Genomic DNA, 23,082 nt, shown 5'->3' on the forward strand with positions numbered 1-23,082 from the left:
TTTAATAGCCTTTCCCACAATACCTCTTTGCCTAATAACACCAACCATCACATACTCACTCTGAGCCAGGCACTGTGTTGAATGTGTCTGTAGGTACTAACTGTATTAATTATGGTTTTTAATTTCTGCATCTTAGGATTATTTAACATTCCTCAGGACCTTACACATCCAGCCCTTCCCAAGGCTAGCTAACTCCTGGGGGTGGAGGACAGCCTTCCTGGAATCTGCCTTTAGCGTGCAGATCTAACTCACACAACAACCCTGCCCTAAATCAACCCAGGGCCAGGTACCAGACAACTAGAGGCTGCCTCTGTGCCCAAAGCCCATCAAAATTATTCAAATTAAGCCTGGGCAACATAGGGAAAACTCATCTGCACAATAACACTTTTTTTTTTTTTTAGCTAGCTGGGCATGATGGCTCATACCTACAGCCTGCAGTCCCAGCTACTTAGGAGGCTGAGGTGGGAGGATGGCCTGAACCCGGGAGGTAAAGGCTATGATTGCCATGATTGCACCACTGCACTCCAGCCTTAACTACAGAGCAAGATGTCATCTCAAAAAAAATAAATAAATAAAATAAAAATAGAAATAAAAAATTCAAATTAGCCAACCCTAAACTGTTTACCCTGCCCTGCCTTGCCATTCCTATAGAAACCCCAGGCTGGGCACGGTGGCTCAAGCCTGTAATCCCATCACTTTGGGAGGCTGAGGCGGGCGGATCACGAGGTCAGGAGATCGAGACCATCCTGGCTAACATGGTGAAACCCCGTCTCTACTAAAAAATACAAAAAAAACTAGCCGGGTGAGGTGGCAGGCGCCTGTAGTCCCAGCTACTTGGGAGGCTGAGGCAGGAGAATGGCGTAAACCCGGGAGGCGGAGCTTGCAGTGAGCTGAGATCCTGCCACCGCACTCCAGCCTGGGTGACAGAGCAAGACTCCGTCTCAAAAAAAAGAAAAAAAGAAACCTCAGTAAAGGCTCTGGCTTCAGTTTCCCCTTTCTCCTGTCCTCTGCCTCCTGACCACCCTTGCCCTGGGTCCCTGCACAGCGTGTCCCCTTCTCTCAGGAAACGTAAGTAATGACTTCGTCTTTCAGTGGTACTGGCCTCTCCATGTGGTGGCCCAACCATACTTCTGCAAATTAAATCCTGGGCATAATTTTAATACATGAACTCACTCCATCCTCATTACAACACTCTAGAAAGGCAGAGAAAGAAACTCAAGGATAGAGGAGCTACATGCCTTATCTAATTCAGTCTGCTAGTTTAAGTGGCAGAGCTGGGATTCAAACCAAGGGTCTGGCACCAGAGGCAGGCTCCTAAGCGCTGCCCTAAACTGCTTCAGGTAACTGTCTGGCCATCCTTCCTCCTTCTAAAGAGCTCTGCCTCAGGCCCTTCTTCCAGAAAGCCATCCCCTCATGAGAGGTTGTCACAATACTACATATCAATCCGTAGCAGCACATGTCACAGTTGTGATATGACTTCATTAATGACTGCCATTCCCCACTAGAATGAAAGCTCCATTTCTTTACAGGGACTATGTCTGTCTGTCTTTGCTAATAGTGCTTTGCCTATAGTAAGTGCTCATGGTATTTACAGTTTTTTTTGAGATGGAGTCTTGCTCTGTCACCCAGGCTGGAGTGCCGTGGTGTCATCTCAGCTCACTGCAACCTCCACCTCCTGGGTTAAAGCAATTCTCCTGTTTCAGCCTCCCAAGTAGCTGAGATTACAGGTGTGTGCCACCATGCCTGGCTAATTTTTTGTATTTTTTTTCAGTAGAGATGGGGTTTCACCATGTTGGTCAGGCTAGTTTCGAAATCCTGACCTCAAGTGATCTGCCTGCCTCGGCCTCCTAAAGTGCTGGGATTACATGCCCAGCATTATGATATATTAAATTAAAAAGCAGGTTAAGAAACAATGTGGTGTGTAACTTCTTTACATAAATATGTATATGTATATATAGATATCCATAGGTAAAAGCATATACAGCAGCAAAATATTTACCAGTGGTGAGACTGAGTATATTTAATTTCCTATTTTCTTCTTTTTTATCATATTTCTATAAGAAACAGATCTTATTCACATATTCGATTACATATACTTTTAAGATTTAAAGAACCTGCTTCCCAAAGTATTAACTGGTGCCAAGTATTAGTAGAGGTTCCATTGATCCAATATTATTTCAAACAGGAGAAAAACTGAAGATGACAACCCATGAATGCAATGTTGTATGTGCAAAACCAGTGAAGATGAGGTAGACCAAACTATAATACATAAAGAACAATAAGACTGATCAAACTATAAAATAGAGGACAGATATGTGCATGGGGAAAGGACTCAGTGGCTGGAACTAGAATGCCCAGGTCTGAATTCTGAGTCCACCACTTAACCATCTTAGGACCTTAGACAAGCCACCTACCATCTCTGTACTCAGTTCGCCCTGTGTGAATAGGGAAGATGAACACAGTCTCTTCCTCATATGGCTGTTGTGCGAATTAAATGCATTAATATTCTTTTTTGTTTTTGTTTTTGTTTCTTTGGAGACGGAGTTTCACTCTTGTTGCCCAGGCTGGAATGCAATGGTACAATCTTGGCTCACTGCAACCTCTGCCTCCCGGGTTCAAGCGATTCTCCTACCTCAGCCTCCCAAGCAGCTGGGATTACAGGTGCCCGCCACTATGCCTGGCTAATTTTTGTATTTTTAGTAGACACAGGGTTTCACCATGTTGGCCAGGCTGGTCTTGAACTCCTGACCTCAGGTGATCCACCCACCTCAGCCTTCCAAAGTGCTAGGATTACAGGTGTGAGTCACCGTGCCCAACTAAATGCATTAATGTTCTTAAAGTTCCAAAAATGGTGCCTGGCCCATTGTAAATACATTATAGAAGTATTTGTTCAATAAAATATAGAGCAGGGCTGGGTGCAGTTGCTCACACCTGTAATCCCAGCACTTTGGAAAGCAGGCTGGGAAGCTCGCTTGAGCCCAGGAGTTCAGAATAAGACTGGGCAACATAGCAAAACTTCATCTCTACAAAAAGTTGAAAAAATCAGCCAGGCATGGTGGTGTGTGCCTGTAGTCTGGAGGCTGAGGCAAGAGGATGGCTTGAGCCCAGGAGTTAGAGGTTACAGTGAGCTATGATCATCCCACTGCACTCCAGCCTGGGCAACACAAAAGACCCTATCTCTTAATTAATTAAAATACAAAGCAGTAACTAAAAGCAGTGTTGGCTAAAACCAGAGATGTGTGATGCAAGGGAAAGTTGTTATATATAATACATCCTAAATAATGAAGTTTTTATTATTTGTATTTCTTCTTTTATTTTATAAAGTTGTGATAACATAATTTTAAACATCATTTTAAAAAGATGTTACCTTCTGACCTGAAATCCCATAAATGCCAATCAGTTCTTCAATTCCATCTAGTACAAGTATGCATGGCTTTAAACTGATGGAAGCAATGAACACTTCCACAAGAAGTGAAAAGACCAAGTAATCTGAGTCTTCATTAAGAATATCTGTTTCGAGCTGAGTACCTACAACATAGAAATTTGTTCAGATTAGGTGGAAATGATTCTGTCATTGCTAAAACATGTTTATGGTCTGGGGAAGCAAAAGAGGTTGGGAAAAATGAGTGCTACTCACAGCTGTACGGCTAACACACATATGTATACATGTGATTACCATCCTCAAGATATTCAACCCAAAAGAGATAATAGTGATGTTTACCACCAGATTGTCTCCCACACATTTTCAGGATTTGATATAAAAATATTTTTGTATGATCCAAAACATTATTCTCATCCTCCAGAATGCAAAAACAGGCCATGTTACAAAGAGTTAGATACAAAGAGAGAAGTCCTGTGATCTATGAAGTTTCTGACACTCCTTAACATTGGGTGCGTGCTTAGGGTCACAGCCACTGCCCTGGGCTCTTCCAGTAATGCTCAAATACAGAAGCTCCCACCCACTGTCTCCTCTCCTTGGACCTAGCCCATCTTAAACTTAACAGAAACAATCCTAAACTCTACCCACACTATTGGACCCTAGACTTTGGACTCTGGAAAGTATATGATCTTAGGAAGAACTAAGCTATGAACCCCCAAAAGGCAAAGGAAGTCATTAGAGATGTTTGACTTTCAGACTGTGATAAAGTGACCTAGTAGCAGCAACCCCAAGTTGTAATTGACTACCTAATACTCTAAGAACATTTTACTGCAACTTCCGTCTTGCTTTTATTTTTCAAAAGCGATATTTTCTACAGAAATTTAAGCATGTTGAGGTCTGGAAAATTGAGTCACATGTAGAAGCTTTAACGGATTAGGCCTCTCAGATGCATTAAGATTTTGTTAGAATCGTTGAGAGTCATTATGTTTAGCAAATATTTGTCAGTTGCCTATTATGTGACGGTTCCATGCTAGATGCCGAGAGGAGATAAAATGATTCATATATGAAGTCAACCATCTAAAGGAAGTGGAAATTGATTCTGTATACAAATAGCTACATTTCAAGGCAGAATATGAGTCTGAAGGTTACTGAAGCTTGATGTAGAACCATCACAATAAAGAAAAGCTCCATGTGGAAGACACTTCAAATAAGCCTTTAAGGGTGCACAGGCAGAGATGAGAAGAAGGGCATATCATCAAGACAGCATCGCCAAAGGCTGGGACATAGGAAGGCGCCATGAACACTTGAAAAATAGGACATTGCTTAGAGAGCAGTGGTTCTTAACAGGAGAGGTTCCAGGGTTTTGAGACATCCTACAACACAGGACAGTCATACCCAATGAAGCTTTGTCCCCAGGTCTACCTGACTTTCAGATATTTCGACAATCACGTAAGGGGGAAAAAAATTGATAATGACCTAACCTAGAAACCAACTCCATTTTACATATGAACGCAAAGTATTTTTTGTATGGTTTTAAAACACATTGAATTTTCTAGAATGTAACACCACATAAATTGATGGAAGATTATACATTGCTTTGTCTAAAATGACACCAAGATTTAGTCACCATTTCAGAAAATCACCACCCAATAGCAATATTACCTATGACATTTGAGTCTTTTTTTTTTTTTTTTTTTTTTTTTTTTTTGAGATAGAGTATCACTCTGTCGCCCAGGCTGGAGTACAGCGGCATGATCTTGGCTCACTGCAACCTCTGCCTCCCAGGTTCAAGCGATTCTCCTGCCTTGGCCTCTCAAATAACTGGTATTACAGGTACACGCCACCAAGCCTGTCTAATTTTTTGTATTTTTAGTAGAGACAGCGTTTCACCATGTTGGCCAGGCTAGTCTCAAACTCCCAACTTCAGATGATCCCGCCTGCCTCGGCCTCCCAAAGTGCTGGGATTACAGACGTGAGCCACCATGCCCGGCCAATGTTTGAGTCTTTAATACGACACACCCACATCAACCTATATTTATAGATTGAAACTTATTGCTTTCATGGCGATTTTCTATACAGAGACACTATGTCTTCAAGTCTGAGCATTTACATGTTCAAATACACATTGTTTTATAATAAGCTGCTTTCTCTATATTCATCTTCTTATAGTATAGTAGAGTTGTGTTAACTTTTAAAGAGATTTTTATAACACAAAATGATCATAAAATCAATGACTTGAAACTTTTTTTATGAATGTGGGACATTAAGAAAGTGAAGGTGTCAGAAAAGATAGAGATTGAGCTTATGTCAAACAATGAAAAATGATTTTCAAGAAAAGGAAGAGAAAGAAATTCAGCTTGATGATTTATCCCTTGAGCTTGTATTTAAAAACCTTTAAAAGTATGGACACCATTGAGATTTCAGGACTTAAATGACAGAATTTTAGAGCAGAAGGGGTTCTTGGAAATCATCTAGCCTAGTCCAGACCCCTCATTTTGTAGATGAGGAAACTGAGGCCCAGAGAGGTGAATGTGAATACACAGATCACCAGAAGCTTTTAAAACACTATTTTTTCTAATGGTTTGTTTTCAAGCCATGTGTGGCCACATTTCTTAGTGTAGATGGCTCACAACAGCCCCTGTGAGAGCCTACAGAGGTATGGATCCTCTGCCTCTTCCACAACATTGGCATAGAGTATAAGTCACAAGGTGAATGTGAATGAACCTCAGGAAGTATATACCACCTGACAATCACAGAACATAGAGCACTAATATGATTAGCAAAAATTAATCCTAAGCAAAAAAAAATACTTGTGGCTGATGCTTATAGATTTATATTTTTGTATATGAAGGAATATATATATGTTGATTGGTTTTAAAACTACATTTTTGGTGATTATAATTATTTTTTCGTTACTAGTATTGGAAAATGATTCTAAACATTTCTCCTTATTTTTGGCAGGAACAATCTGTCTCTACTAAATGACAATGGCCAGTTGCCTCATTTAAATGGTAATAGTTCACATGTTTAAACAGCCACCTAGGGATTGACAAACTCATGTGCTTTTTAGCAGTGTTATCGCTCATCATTCAACACGGGTTTATTGAGAAGCTTCTGTGTCTGTGTCAGGCACTGGGTATGACAGTAGCCAATAAAATAGATATGATCCCTGCACTCACAGAACTTACACAGGGAGACAAACAGATCACAGGACCATTTATAATTCACCCGAGGGACCTAGGGAGGCAAGCTCACAGGGCCTGAAGGGAGACACTTGTGTAAACTAAGATGTAGTGGGACTGGGGGTCCTGTGCTGCATGGTCAAAGTTAGGGCAGAGGGACAGAGGTACCCATCAGCCCCTCTTATGAAGAAGGTGACCTTTGAATAGGGCCATAAAGGATGAGAAGGATTCCACTGCCCTGAGACAAGGGAAGGGGCATTTTAGGAGAAGAGAACTGAATGGGCAAAGGCATGGAGGGATGGAAGTGACTGGTGTGCTCCAAGGAGACCAAACCTGTGGGGCAAAGGGAAACAGACCAGGCTGGGAAGTCAACAGGGCCCAAGGCAAAAAGCTTGGCGAGCTCCGCCAAGGATTTCTGTCCATTCCACATCACCAACTTGAGCAGAGACTTTCCCGATGCTGGGAGAAGAGGCTGATGAAAAGCATCCACGGGAGGGAAATTTTCCTCTGCTGGCTCAAGGAGGAATGGCAGTGTAGTGATGAGGACTGGGGGCGTCGATCCCAACAGAGACCCGACTTTGCACTCCCTGCCATGTCCTTGCGTAACTGTGTGGCTCTGACATTCTGAACCCCATTCTTCCTATGTGGGATGATAATTCTATGGGTGGACCACTGAGAGAATTAAATGAGACGCTGATAAAGCCCTTAGCACTGCTACATAGAAAGCCTTCAATAAATGGAACTTATTCAAACTTGCCCCCAGGTTCCATGGGGTCACATGGTGAGGAAACATGCAAATAAGAAAATCAGTGACCATGCTGAGCATGGTGGCTCAAATCTGTAATCCCAGCAATTTGGGAAGCTGAGGTTGGAGGACTGCTTGAACCCAAGAGTTCAAGACCAGCCTGGGCAACATGGCAAGACCCTGTCTCCACAAAAAATTAATAAATTAGCCAGGCATGGTCGCACAGTCCTGAGGTTCCAGCTACCAGGAGGGCTGAGGTAGGAAGATCACTTGGGCCCAGGAGGTCAAGGTTGTGATAAGCCGTGATCACACCACTGCACTCTAGCCTGGATAACAGAGCAAGACCCTGTCTCAATAGACAAAAATGAAAGAAAAAAGTCAGTGACTACTCTGACTTTCCGTGAAGCATGTCTTCTGTGACACCAGTTGCCTGCAGGGCAGGCAAAGGGTGTGGGAGTCAGTAGAGCTGGCTATAGGCAGTTCCCATCTACAAGATCCCTTTATCCTGGCAAGCAGGGATTGAGGACAGAAGAGCAGAAATATGAGTGTCACTGGGTGTGATTAGGTGCCCCAGATAGAAAAGGTCCCTGACTCACAGCCCACACAAGATCTGCAACTTCAGACAGCTGAGGCGGGCTGCAGAAAAATGCTCTCTGCAAAGAGGCTGAATCTGCTCCGAGCACCTGGCCTCTCAGGCTGGCTGTGTTCACAGCAGCAGCTCTTCCCCCCCTGCCCACATCCACCTCACCCAGGTGAACCCAGGTCTCAGCAAAGGCAGCCACAATAAATGACTCTGGGGCCAGCCTTCTCCGTTCACCTGCAGGCTGTCTGGGCTGCAGAGGCGACAGCTGCAAACTCTCTTGTTTTGCAATCCTTCCTCTCCCTACTCAGCTAATGAACAAGAACGTCTGTTTCCCCTAGCAGCCCCCACACCCTGCTTCTTTCTCTAGCTCAGAAAGGAATAACAATAATAACAACAAAAATAATAACAACAATAATAATTGCAGCTGTGTGCCATGTACTACTTTAAATTCCTTACTTGTATTTTGTATTATGTTTTTTTGGTTTTTTGAACGTAGTGTTTTTTTTTAAATTTTGTATTATGTTTTAATTCTCACATAGCCTTATGAGGTTAGTACTATGAACCCCATCCTCATTTTACAGATGAGAAATTGAGGAACAGAGAGCTTAAGTAAACTGCCCAAGATCACACAGCTAGTAAGTGACAAAGCCAGAACTGTGGGCCAAGTCCAGGACCAGCCCTTCCTCTTGTTAATGAGGAGGGGTGTTCTCTCAGGGTTAGAAAAAGTGTCGAGTATTCATAGGCTGCTCCTGAGCTTATTGTACTGTTGTCAGCCTAAAAATCTGTTTTTTTGAAAGACAACAACTTTTTATTAGGAGTTCTTTGCACCCAAAAACACGTTCATTAAAATAACAATTCTCTTTGGGAATAAAATTGTAATTGAGGGTGTAGCACAGAGTTTACATCATCAGCCTGGCCAGACTGAACACCTTTGGGAGGTGCCAGAATAGGATTAGTTGCTGCGTAGACACCATCACACCTGCTTCTACTGATTTTGACTTTATCCATTTTACATGCCCTGAGAAATGCAACTATAAAGACCTCATGCACACGTGTTCTTCCCTCTGTTTATTCACAGACACCCACCACACGCACAGAAAGAAACTCAAATCCCTGTACCCTTGTACAGAGATAAGATATGTCCATCAAAACTCACCCTGGGCACCCACATACACATGGGTACGTGTCCCTGCATGACAAGAGATGAATTCCCAAAAGCAAGCAAAGTCAGACGCATACAAACGTGGAAATACACAGCAGGCGCCTAACAACAGTAATAGCTAAGATTTATCAATGCTTACTACATGCCAATACTTACTAAGTGCCTTGGTCTTTCATACATTATCTTAATCTTGTCAACCATCTGTAAGGCACATTTTAAAAATAATTACTATTATTCACATTTTACAAATAGGAAAACTGAGCCTCAGAGGGTTAAAATACTCGCCTAGATTCACACGGCTAATAAGTAATGAGACAAGGTTTGAACGCAGGTGGTCAGACTCCCCAGCTGCTCCTAGCACAGTCAGGCACAATACAGGTCCCACACGTTTGTGATTATGCGTTGGCACACACCTGGCAACTTAAATATCACGTGCCCAAAGCAGAATTCCATTTCCCTCAAAACCTGCTTCCCCTCCACCGCCCCACCAATGCTGTCCCATCTCAGACAACAGCCTTCACCACCCATGTAGCTTCCTAAAGCCAAAAGCTAGGAGTTCTCAATCCCTCCCTTTCCTCCAACCCACACATTCAATTCATCAGCAAATCCTCACTGCACTCAAAACCCTTCACCTCCACTGCTATTGTCCTCTCTGAGCCACTGTCAACTCTGGCTTAGACTATTACAGTAGCCTCTAGCACCGGTCTATGCCTCATGCTTGTCCCATTACACCCATTTTCCACACATCAGATTGATTTTGGTCTTTTAAAAATATCAATAGAATCATGTCATTGCCCTGCTTAAAACCCTCCACTGGCCTCCCACTGCACTTAATGGAATCCAAACCTAATGTTATCGCCTGCAAAACCCAAAGCGGCCCTACCTTCCCCTCCTGGAGTCCATCGCCGCCCAGCCACACCGGCTCTCTTTCCCTTTCTACGTCATTCAACTTGCTTTCCAGCTGAGGAGCTGTATGACCTGAGCTGCTTTCTTTACCTGGAATATTCTTTCTCCTGGTTTCCACATGGCTGCCTACCTTCATGTTCATGAGATCTCCACAGAGAAAGTAGCAGAGAGAATGGCTACCTGTTCCACAAAAGCCCATGCTCCCCCTTCCACAGGGCAGGGTTAGTGTTCTATCCCTGCTTAGTTACCTGTGTGGCCTTGTGGGCCCAGAGTGGCCAAGTGCTTGTCAAAAGAATGGGTGTGGAGGTGGCTATGAGTCCCTTCCAGTCTGCGACTTCTGAGGAACAGGTGTGCTTTTCCTCTCTCCCCCTCCTCCTAACACAAGTGGAGGGCTCTGAGGCCCCAGGGGATGACACAGCCTTAATATGGAAAGAAAACCTGTCTCCGAGTCACCACATGGAGGAAAATGACTTGTTACCTAACTAGGGACCCCATATCACACTGTTACATGAGTAAGAAATAAGCTTCCCTTTGAGAAGCCACTGAAATGGGATTCAGTTGATATGGCAGCTAGAGTTGCCATTAAGACAGAGACATAGTCCCTGATGGCTCAAATAACCACCCTGGCACCTTATCACATCACACTGCCTGGCACGGATAATTATTTGACATGTTTCCTATTTATTTGTTATCTGCCTTTGTCAACTAGGATGTAATATCTATGGGGGCTATGACCTTATTTGCCTGACTTACTTCTCTATTCCCAGAACTGGGAAGAGTGTCTGGCACAGAACAGGCAACCAATAAATATTCTGTAATGCATGAGTGAATAAATAAGAGAATGAACCTGCTCAATACATGGTTATTTAATTGAGTAGGGCAGCAGTAGTGGAGAGGCATGTCCCACCCATGGCCTGGCGCTTGCTTCCTCCAACAGTGCTGTTCCCGAGACACCCACCTGGTTCCCTCCCTCCTCTCTTTCAGTGATGTATTTAAATGTCCCTTCCTCAGTGAGACTCCCCAGAATACCCTATTTAAAATCCTAACAGTTCCTACACATCCTGCCTACCTCTTTCTCTGCTTTGGGTTTCTTCATAGAACTCACCATTATTGAACAGTCTCTTATTTAGTGACAGTTAATTCTTTGTCCTCCTCCCTCCCCTAATAACATGAAAACTCCATGAGGTAAAAACTGGTGTCCATTTTGTTCACTGTTGTATCCCCACTGCCTAGAATAGTGCCCTGGCACAGAAAGGCACTCAAGTAATGTTTGGTGAAAGAGAGAAAAAAGAGAGAGGAAGAGGGGGATGGGGGCGAAGAGGGAGGGAGGGAGAGGGAGGAAGGGAGGAAGGGGAGAAGGAAGGGAGGGAGAGAGGGAAGAAGAAAGGGATGGAGGGAGGGAAAGGAAGGGAGGAAGGGGAGAAGGAAGCGAGGGAGAGAGGGAAGAAGAAAGGGAATGGAGGGAGGGAGAGGGAGGAAGGGAGGAAGGGGAGAAGGAAGGGAGGGAGAGAGGGAAGAAGAAAGGGATGGAGGGAGGGAAAGGAAGGAAGGGAGGAAGGGGAAAAGGAAGGGAGGGAGAGAGGGAAGAAGAAAGGGATGGAGAGAGAGAGGGAAGAAGAAAGGGAATGGAGGGAGGGAGAGGGAGGAAGGGAGGAAGGGGAGAAGGAAAGGAATGGAGGGAGGGAGAGGGAGGGAGAGGGAGGAAGGGAGGAAGGGGAGAAGGAAGGGAGGGAGAGAGGGAAGAAGAAAGGGATGGAGAGAGAGAGGGAAGAAGAAAGGGATGGAAGGAGAGAGAGGGAGGAAGGGAGGAAGGGGAGAAGGAAAGGAATGGAGGGAGGGAGAGGGAGGGAGAGGGAGGAAGGGAGGAAGGGGAGAAGGAAGGGAGGGAGAGAGGGAAGAAGAAAGGGATGGAGAGAGAGAGGGAAGAAGAAAGGGATGGAAGGAGAGAGAGGGAGGAAGGGAGGAAGGGGAGAAGGAAGGGAGGGAGAGAGGAAAGAAGAAAGGGAGGGAAGAAAAGAAAGAAAGAAGGAAGGAAGGAAGGGAGGGAGGGGACAGAGGGAGGGAGAAAGGAAAGAAGGAAGGAAGGAAGGAAGGGGAAGGGTAGGGAAGGAGGGAGGGAGGAAGGAAGGAGGGAAGGAAGGGAGGAAGGAAGGAGGGAAGGGAAGAAGGAAGGAAGGAGGGAGGGAGGAAGGAAGGAAGGAAGGAATAAGGAAGGAATAAGGAAGGAAGGAAGGAGGCAGGCAGGAAGGAAGCTTAGCTCTGTGAGGGAAGAGGTGGGTAGATGTGGGAGGCAATACAGGGTTTAGATCAGAGCAAGGGAACAACAGCCACATGAGCAGAAGAGAGAGCCACCCATTTCTAACTCCCCTGACATGTCCTGAATGAATGGTAAATCTGACTCTCTTACCGTAGTTTCTGTACTGTAATTCTGTGATGAAGTAATGGATCACAGACATGATGTCGCTGCTTTCACAGGTGCTGCCCACAAAATGAGGAATCAACAACATGCTCGGATGTTTCTTTTTGAAGTAATTAACCCAGTTGGCAATCAGAGTGGACTTCCCACAACCATGTTCTCCAGACAAGAGCAAAATAGACTTGTAAGTTGGAATAGGATTTATTCTGAAAAATAAAAGGGTAATAAAATGTAAAGAATATTTACCAAGGAAGGAAAGCAGGGAAGGAGCGAAAGAGAGAGGAAGGAAGCAAAAGAAAATTTTCCTGCATACATTTTCCTTCTAAAAGATAAAGTTCTAGTTTCAATTTTGGCCTCAGCCGGCTTCAAAGAAGTCATTCACCCTCTGGGCTTTAGCTTTGTCCCATGTAAAACTAGAAGAATAGAGACAGCAACCTTGGAAGGCCCTTCCAGCTAGACAAATCCTAGGTCTGTCCGATAAGAACCAGGGTTACATAAATGTCCCAAGGCCTGGGGAGGGAAACGACCACATTAGTCCACTGCCCTTGCATCTGGCCTGCTCCTCCTCCCTTGGGTTATCAACACCATCACCAGGCTGGTCCTTTGTGTAACATCATATTGGAAAAGCATCAGAAATTGAAGCACTGCCAGGTGCAGCAGCTCATGCCTGTCATCCTGGCACTTTGGGAGGCCGAGGTGGGCAGATCACTTGAAATCAGGAGTTCAAGACCACCCTGGCCAACATGGTGAAACCCTGTCTCTACTAAAAATAGAAAAATTAGCTGGGTATGGTGGTGTGTGCCTGTAATCCCAGCCACTTGGGAGGCAGAGGCAGGAGAATTGCTTGAATCCGGGAGGTGGAGGTTGCAGTGAGCCAAGATCATGCCACTGTATTCCAGCCTGGGCAACAGAGGAAGACTCTGTTGGAAGACAAGAAGGGAGGGAGGGAGGGAGGGAGAGAAGGAAGGAAGGAAGGAAGGAAGGAAGGAAGGAAGGAAGGAAGGAAGGAAGGAAGGGAGAAGAAAGGAAAGAAAGGAAAAGAAAGAGAAAGAAAAAGAAAGAAAGAGAGAAAGAAAAAGCCAGAAAGCAAGCCAGAAAGCAAGCAAGCAAGCAAGCAAGAAAGAAAGATAGAAAGAAAGAAAAAAGAAGAAAGAGAAAGGAAGGAAGGAGGGAGGGAGGGGGAGGGGAAGGAAGGGAAGGGGAGGGGAGGGGGAAGGGAATGGGAGGGGAGGAGGGAGAGGAGGGGAGAGGACAGGAGGGGAGGGAAGCACTCATATGCCAAAAATTCCCATCAATCCTGATGACTACCAAATTAGAAATCAACTAAATTACTATCATTGTTAGTGACTCACTGAGAGTCTTCTCTGATAATACTGTATGAATATGATTTCTATGAACTGCCAGGAGCATAACACAACTTGTTTTGTAGCTTTTTCACTGAAAAGCTTCTGAATATGCAGAGTATTGTCAGGTCCATGAAATTCACTCTTGCCTTGTGCCTTACACAGTTATGATTCAATAAATATGTGTCTAGTGACTTTTCACTGATGTAAGTTCCATAAGGAGGACAGTTTCCAGGCTCACCTTATTCACCGTTGAATATTTAGTGACTTGCACAACACCTGGCCATAACTTGTTCAGTGAGTGAATGAAATAAATAAACCTGACATTCAGCTTCAGCAAAGAAGAGAATCAGCCTGAAAATTCATTTTAAAAGAAAATCTAAAATAGTGTCATTAGAAGTTGCTTCATAAGAATTCCATCTCTGTGGCTGGGCACAGTGGCTCATGCCTGTAATCCCAGCACTTTGGGAGGCCGAGGCGGGCGGATCACGAGGTCAGGAGATCGAGACCATCCTGGCTAACATGGTGAAACCCCATCTCTACTAAAAATACAAAATTAGCCAGGCATGGTGGCGGGCGCATGTAGTCCCAGCTACTCGGGAGGCTGAGGCAGGAGAATTGCGTAAACCCGGGAGGCAGGGCTTTCAGTGAGCCAAGATGGCGCCACTGCACTCCAGCCTGGGTGACACAGCGAGACTCTGTCTCTAAATAAATAAATAAATATAAAATAATAATTCCATCTCCATTAATATGAGTTTGGAATCAATGCCTTATTGCTGAAATGATTTCACCAGCAAATCTGAATGGTCAGGTTTGATTTTGTGCCCTAGTTCCACCTTTGCTCTCTTTCAGTCTCAACCAAACAGTGTGAGTCCATCAAAATATGTCATAGAGGCCAGGCATGGTAGCTCATGCCTGTCATCCCAGCACTTTGGGAGGCCAAGACAGAAGAATTGCTTGATCCCAGGAGTTTGAGAGCAGACTGGGCAACATAACTTCTCTCTAAAAAAAATTTTTTTTACAATTTAGCCAGGCATGGTGGCATGCACCTGTAGTCCCAGCTGCTGGGGAGTCTGAGGTGGGAGGGTCCCTTGAGCCCAGGAGTTTGAGGCTGCAGTGAGCTAGGATTGTGCCACTGCACTCTGGACCGAGAGACAGAGCAAGACCCTGTCTCAAAAAAAAAAAAGAGTCATGTAAGTAGGTTATTGCTCCGCTCAAAAGTAGTACAGTAAAAGCCCAATTCCTTACAAAAGACCTGTAAGACCAAACAAGATCCACATCCTCCCCGTCATCCATTGCATCTCCAACCTCATCCTCTACCACCAACCCTACAGCTCTGACTTTCTTCCAGCCGCCTGGCTTCTTTGCTATTTCTCGAGCCTCAGGGCCTCCACATTTGCTATGACTTCTGTCTGGAATGCTCTTCCAACACATCTGAGCATAGCTTTCTCCCTCACCTATTTCTGGTAGTTACCCTAACGTCACCATCTCAATGAGGGCTTCCCTCACCCTACCAGATGGCCTAATTCCTTCCAGTGTTTCCTTTTCCTCCACAGTACTTGAAGGCATCTCGCGAATACTACATATTTCACACAGTTATCATGTCTGTCTCCACAATGCAAGCTCTGTGGAGGCAGAAATTTATGTCTCTTCTGTTCACTGCCATATCCCATGTCTAGAACAGTTCTTGTATCTAGCAGGTAAAATAAATGAAGGAAAAATGCAATATGAGACACCCACATAATCAGGGGTAGGGTCTTAATTTATTCTCAAGAACAAAAAGAACATTTCATTTTGCAAAGCAATCTGTGGTTCCTTTCGAAATGAGCAAAAAAAAAAAGTATTCTATTGATCTATATAGTTGTTTATTAAGACAATGCTTTGAAACCTGAAAAGAACTTTCCTTTTCTGTTGACCTATACATGCTATTCAGGAACTTAAGTTACAGAGCACTGTTTCCAAATGGCAAATCAAACAAAGCCCTGAATGTTTTCATGTATCTAATTATAAAAGGGCTTATTTGTTATATTTTTACTGAGCACAATAATTTGAGTTGTTCAATTGTAATAACATTTATTACATTTCTCATCCACTCTGAAACACTTAAAATTATAACCTAAGTGAGAAATAATTCACATACTAAAAAATTCACCATTTTAAAGTGTACTCTTCCATGGTTTTCAATATATTCACAAGGTTGTACAAGCATCACTGCTATCTAATTCCAGAACATTTTCAGCACCCCCAAAAAGAAACTCTGCACTCACTAAGAATCATTCTCCATTTCTTTCACTACCCAATTCCCCCAACAGGCAATAATCAACTTTCTGTCCCTATGAATTTATCTACTTAAACGTAACATTCTTAACACATGACCTACATGTTTCTCCTGTGGTCTGAAAATACTGACTGAGCACCATGTTGTATCAACTGAATAAATTATCTTCCTCTTGGCACGGGTTCCCAGAACCACAAAAGTGTTGATAGCCCTGTCCCTGAGTGAAGTAAACCAGTAGGTTCTGAACCTGGGGCAGCAACGGTGAAGAACAGCCCTTAGCCATCCCAGCACTGCAGTTTTATTTCAAAGCACAAGTCTCTCACAGGACACACGAGATGCAAGGTAAGAGCTGGAAAATGAGAATGGAAGAAATAAAGCTATCCTAAGAACCTCCCCACTTCCAGGGATGAGACTGGGAGGGATACCACAGATAACCCCAGCTCTCTCACTGCTGGCCTCAGCTTCCTAATGCCTGTAGATGGTGAACACGGTATTTCACTACCCAAGGTGAGAAAGATATGGAGGTTTTATTGTAGAGGATACTGGATAAAACAATGAAGGAGTGTGTATGTTGAGTAAGATAACCTGTTTTTCTGTTTAGAGATGGAGTCCCATTATGTTACCCAGGCTGGGCTCAAACTCTTGGGCTCAAGGGATCCTTCCGCCTCAGCCTCCTGATTAGCTGGGATTACAGGCATACACCACCATGCCCAGCTCAAGATAACCTGATTCTTTACACACAAACACAAACAACAATATGGTTCATATCATTTTCATAAGTGCTAGCTGAATATCTGAATGTAATAATGAGCGGATGACATATGTGGAAGCTCTTTATAAATTACACAATACTATGCAGATGCATTATTCATATTTCCTAATTTCTTCTCTCTCTCTCTCTCTCTCTCTTTTTTTTTTTTTTTTGAGATGGAGCCTCGCTGGAGTGCAGTGGTGCAATCTCGGCTCACCACAAGCTCCGCTTCCCGGGTTCACACCACTCTCCTACCTCAGCCTCCTGAGTAGCTGGGACTACAGGCGCCCGCCACCACGCCCGGCTAATTTTTTGTGTGTATTTTTAGTAGAGACGGGGTTTCATCATATTAGCCAGGATGGTCTCAATCTGCTGACTTCGTGATTCGCCTGCCTCGTCCTCCCAAAGTGCTGGGATTACAGGCATGAGCCACCGCGCCTGGCCTAATTTCTTCTCTTTAAAGTCACTGCACCATTCTCAAAAATTACTTAGACCACCTTTGTTGTATGGGAGAAAAAAGAAGGTGGTTCCCTGAACTCTGGAAGTGTGTAATCTTCTTGAGGACACTGAAGGAAACTGTGAAATACCAGAAAAGCTTTGCAAGTGCAGAGTGATATCTGATAAGAAAATTCTAACCCTGGGGTGGCTTTTAGGGGGTCTCTCTTGCTCAAAGGGATGAGCGTAGAATGGGGAAAGTTAGAAAAGGCATTCCAAGTTTGGGGGATTGCGTTTACCAAAGTCAGGCTGTTCTGCCTGAGCTTGGGATTTCTTAACATCTTACCTAGGGACAGAATCTAAACTGGAACCTGCTGCCACATTGTTAAAATCAAGTTCCACATCCTTTAAGGCAAATTTTTCCAGGATTTCAAAGGTCCTGTCTGACTCCTTGGAAATAACAAACATTTGCTTGCACTTCTCAGTAAACTCTTCGTGATAGAAACGTTCAAAGCTGTGCTTGTAGTCTTGATAGTAAAAAAGATAAGTTTTAATAACTTGGATTTGTAGTTTAACATTTTCGATTCCACGTGTTATTACAAATGCCCAGGAAGGCGTCTTTCTGTATCTATATCACCTTCTTTCTATTTGTGAAATATTCCATATTTCACAGCCCATTCAATATACTAACGAAAGAAAACTACAGGAAAACAATTGAACCTTTCTTCTGCTATTTGTACACAGAATCCTACTTAGGATTCCAAGTTATTTCATGACCTCAGAATGACAAGGGCAAAAAAATTAGGCTTGCTATATAATGCAGGTAATTTTTTCAAACTGTTAGCTAAGTAGGAAGTTATCTAATTCAGTCTTGTGAGGTATGTATGTGTGTCTATCTATGACAGAGGTTGAGGGAGTAGGGTATATTTTTAGGACAAATGTCCTGATAAGGATAACAACCATGGGTATAGCTGCAGCTCTGCCATTGGGCAAGTTTTTAAAACTCTCTGGTAAAATAAGGGGGAGGGGCCAGACAATGGATAATTTCTGAAGTTTCTTCCAGTTTTAATTTACTGCAATTCTAAATTCATTGCCTAATAAAAGTCAGGGTGTTCTGGGCTCCCAAAATGCCCTCCTGTCTCTGGAGACACCCATATTCCCCATGTTTGTTTGTTTTAGGAGTAAAGGCTGTTATCAACACATGCAGGAAAAGGAACACCAAATAGTTTAGTCTGATAAGTTCCCAAAACACTCACATTGTACCTTCATAGTTAACAGGGCTGCCCCACGGCTCAGACAGGACCAGAATAGACCGAGAGGATCCACAGGCTGTCCAAGGTTAGCTTCAAGTTTCAAGATCTTAGACAGAATTTGGATGACCTCACAGTCTAACAGTCCTCTTGCACTAACCCTGAGCCTCATCCAATAGTCTCAGGGATCTTCAGGGTCAAGAGTGTAAACTAATAGTTCTACATTGTCTTACAATAACTACCAGCTGCCCAAATGGCCTATCACTACCCTAACTGTGGACTATGAGATTTTGGAGCTACCTAGGTGATTAAAGAGCATTGAAGATCCAAAAGATAAAGAATTTAAGACTTCCTTCTAAAGGAAGGAAGGATTATTTTTAAAATAATCCATCCATTCCATGCCTTCTAATTCAGACATTTAGACCACATATATACATTCAAGAATACGTCTAAAACAAGCTAACCTTTCAGTAATATCCAAAATCAAAGACTAAGGAGAATACTATGGAGAAATAATATGACCTTAACTCCAAAACACAGAAAGGCTATATTCTTGAACACATTAGTGAATATTAATCAATAGATGCAGTTTAGGTTGAGATTAGTAAAAGAATATTAATATTAACCACATTTCTGACTTTAACCAAATGTATATATTCTTATTGAACCCATTTGTTATTATTCATTCTCACTAGTTATTAACTCTGTGCCTGATATGTGTACAGTGCTGTTTTTACTGGTTTACATAATTACTCTTAAAGTGGTTAATGTTAATCATTTTACAGAAGAAAAAACTATGGTTTACCAATACTATGTAATGCACTCAAGGTCACATAGCTAGGAGTGGAAAAATACAGGATCCAATGACCTGTCTGTCAGATTCTAAAACCCCAAGCCTGTCATAAATATGTGGGTTCTTTTTAGCTGCTCAACATCCAACCACCCTACCCTAATTTCAGTAACAGCCCTAGATTATCATAGGGGATCCACCCATCCCAACTCCCAGTTCACATTAGTCCAAGGAGGCTAACTCCACTTCCAGCTCCAGAGGTGGCTTGTGACCCAGGATTAGCCAATCAGAGCATCACATTCCCTTGGTAGCCAGTGATTGAATCAAATGCAAGTATATGGCCCAAGTCGGGCTAACCAGGGCCAGAAAGACTCAATGTTAGGAATGCTAGGACTTTGAGCCATTTCTGCTGGACTTGAACCTGGAGCTGCTATGGCCCATCTTCCTCTTCCTTCATGATAGAGAAGCCAAGGAGCTGAGCTAACATCAGGACAGCAGGGCCAGGTTGAGAAGCAGTCAGAGACGAGGGTCTGGTACCATCATTTGAGCAACTGAATGAAGCCTGAGCTGAATCAGACTTAATCCTGGGCTTTTTAGTTATATAAGCTAATAAATTCCTTCTTCGTTAAAATCAGTTTGAGTCACTTGCAACCAAAAGAGTTGGGACTGATACAATGTTCTTTTTCCAGGGTCCAGGTGATTTGGCTTCCAGGCAGTTTTGTGTAGCCTGCAGAGGTTTGTCTTCACCACCACCACCCACACTGAATTCAAATGACTCTCCTGTTCAGTACAGATCCATCTGCTCCCTATCACATTACAAGGACTATTGTGTGCCTGGTCCCTGAAAGCATTTGAGAATGTACCATCTGCCACCATTTTCCATCCCCATGTTAATTGGGCCCTTTCATCAGTAAATCATAATCTTTTGGGGTCATTAAAGCCTTTTGAGAATCTAATCAAAGATACAGGCCATCTGCCTACCCCCAGGACACACATAGGCATACAAACATTCTATTTTTCATTCAATTTCACATAATTTTCATATAGCCTATTTTTCATATATTCATCACAGATCCCTCTTGAAGTGTGTCTAGTTGACAGACTTTTCCCTTTTTAATCTGGTACATGTCCACGGGACACTATTTCCAAAAATAATGGTAATCATTTCATTCAGAGGCAATATAAGGTCAGGCAATGCTTCTCAAACTTTAATGTACATGTGAAGCTCCTAGTCATCTTGTTAAACTGCAAATTTTAATTCAGTTGACCTGGAATGGAGCTCAAGATTCTACCTTTCTAACAAGCTATTAGGTGATGCTGAGGCTGCCAATCCATGAGTCACATTCTAATAAAAGAGGTGAAAAAGAGCAGGCATAGATTTTAGAGTCGGAGGGACCTGAGTTCAAATCTTGGATTGGTCCCTCACTAGTTATGTGACATTGGTAAGCCATTTCACTGCTACACAGCAGCTTTCATTTGCTCATCGGCAGAATCAGAATTATAATATAACACCTACCTTGCAGGGTTAAACCTTGAAGATTAAATGTAATAACATAACCAAAGCACCAGAAAATTAATAAAAGTTGATTCTCTTCCTCTTAGCTCAGTATTTCTGAATTTTGGGTAATTCTTTGTTATGGGGGCCATCCTGTGCACTATAGGATGCTTGTCAGTATCGCTGGCCTCTCCCCATTAGATGCTAGTACCTCTCCCCCAATTGTGACAACCAGAAGTGTTTTCAGACATGGCCAAATGTCCCTTGAGGGAGCAAAATCGGCCCTGGTTGAGAACCACTGCTCTAGAGTCACTTGTTAAATGCCAGATACTTTGGGTATTCTCTGAGCTCCTTGACCCCCTAAACAATCTTCCATGACTGACTGATTACTTGCTCTTATTTTCAGCTGCAAAAATCTTCAAAGTGGAGAAATATACGTCACAAGAACACAATAATAATTTTTAAATGCTTAAGAAATATTTGCAATCATTTAAAAATTCCTTTCACAAGGAAGACCTATAAAAATATTACCTTTATGTTGATAATGGACTTAGTTATCTCTATATTTACTAACCTATATTTTCAATCATTAAAGTGGCTGGATGAAGTTTTTCTATCACAACTGACCAGTCCTTGAAAACCAGCTCACCCAACTCGTGGAGATCACTATAAAATCTCACAGGGAGCCCTTTACTAATAATCTTGGCCTTAAGCTTTCCAATCCTCAATTTTTCCTCTTCGTTCGTTGAAGAACTCAAGGGCAGCCTCTCTCCCTTTTCCTCATCATCTGAAGCCTTCAGCAGTGTGGTTCCAGTCCTAAAGTAAAAATACTGAAATTGAGATTCATTCAGAAATGCTGCTTGGATTATCTCAAACTCCGTCAGACTGCAGTTGGGGTTCTCCAGAACCCAAGGATAACCGTTTTTTGCAGCAACATAGAGATTCTGTTCTACTTTGGATAAGCTTGACAAGCGAGTCACTTTGGAGGTCATGAAATGTGAGTAGTTGGGGAGGAAGTCTCCATACGTCTGACCCAGCATGCAGATGAAAAAGGGAAAGCAGCTGTTCACATAGTCAAGGCAGAGCTTCAGATGTTGGGAGCGAAGACAAGAATACTGTCTAAACAGGTGGGTAGGTAAGGATTTTAGGGCCTTTAATTCTGACCAACTCAGGTCCACGGCTTTGAAATATGTGCCCCGGGAATTGCAGAGTTCATTAAGCTGAGGGAAGATGTTGTTTGCCAAAAAGTCTCTCTCTTCTTGAAAATCATTCAGAGTCGAGCAGATGTAAGGCTGAATGGGTTTCTGGGGCTTTTGAAGGAATTGGGTATACCTTTGTACATTCTCATTTGTCTTCTGGCTCATTTCTCTTTGCTTGGAGACAACACTATGCATAAAATATCACAATTTTCATCCTAGCACAGCCACCAACCCCCACTGCTTCTAATCTTCCTCCCAATTATGTTTGCTATGAATAGGTGGAAATCTTTCTTGAAAATTGTTTCTTATCAGTATTGGAAGGTGAGAGATGCCAACCAAGGGACAGACCAGAGTTGAAAAAAATCCAGTTTAAGTTAGGACTGAAAAAGAAAAAAAACATTCATTTTAGGATTATAGGCAGTGCATGTCTCCCCTGTACTTCCAAAGCTTTTGCTGAACCAGAAGGCAAGTGGGCACAGGCCAGAGGCCTCCCCCTCTTTCCCCCAGCCTCCCAGTCTACCTTCTCAGTGTCCCTGCGGCCAGCTGCTACTTCAGTCCCCTATGAATTTGGAAGTTATACAAGGGCACTTGCTGATAGTGTGAAAAAGAAAACAAACCAGAAAAGGAGCTCAATGTCCTTAAGAGCAGAACAAGCCAAGGAAGACCTATGACTGTGACCAGAAGCAAGAATGAAAGCAGGTCTGAAGATGAAGTTAGGACAGGAGGAACAAAGACCCTGGACTGAAAGCAGCTGGCAGCTGAGAGGCAAGGAAGTCTGGATCTAAGAACCTGGGAAAGTTCAGGGAATTTTCTTAGTCTTATATAGTACAGGCTCATACAACATTCCACTCATCTCCATGAATTAAATTCCACTGAGCTAATGGAAAAACATACACCCTCCAACAATGTCATAGCTATGCTTGCAAGAGCTCAGAAAAAAAAAAAAAAATGGTAACAACCTAGTTGTATGAGGTTTTTCTTGGTACAACTCTTTTCCATGCCAAATATGCTCTTCTTTGGTTATGTTTATTGCTTTTAGTTGTGGAAAAACATATCACATTATAGAGCAATTTTTCATCAGGATCACCTAACCACAATATAACAATGCAGTACCTTTTTAAAAAGTGTTAACCCTTTGTATGGTATTGTTCTGACAGTCCTGTGATAG

At 43.1% G+C, this 23,082-nt stretch overlaps 1 protein-coding gene across 1 annotated transcript in view; it reads right to left on the reverse strand.

Moving 5' to 3' along the window:
• The window catches only part of LOC103238978 (putative tetratricopeptide repeat protein 41), a 71,404-nt gene extending 48,606 nt beyond the window's left edge, over window positions 1–22,798 (reverse strand). Inside the window, exons 1-4 of the mRNA XM_037996617.2 lie at window positions 21,290–22,798; window positions 17,527–17,707; window positions 12,365–12,588; window positions 3,368–3,528 (exon numbers count right to left, since the gene is read on the reverse strand). Coding sequence (XP_037852545.2) covers window positions 3,368–3,528; window positions 12,365–12,588; window positions 17,527–17,707; window positions 21,290–22,109 — 1,386 coding nt within the window. The 5' untranslated portion in view covers window positions 22,110–22,798. The remainder of the gene's footprint in view (window positions 1–3,367; window positions 3,529–12,364; window positions 12,589–17,526; window positions 17,708–21,289) is intronic.
• Window positions 22,799–23,082: the final 284 nt, after the last annotated feature.

Source organism: Chlorocebus sabaeus, chromosome 11 (genome assembly GCF_047675955.1).
Source record: "Chlorocebus sabaeus isolate Y175 chromosome 11, mChlSab1.0.hap1, whole genome shotgun sequence".
Lineage (NCBI taxonomy): Eukaryota > Metazoa > Chordata > Mammalia > Primates > Cercopithecidae > Chlorocebus > Chlorocebus sabaeus.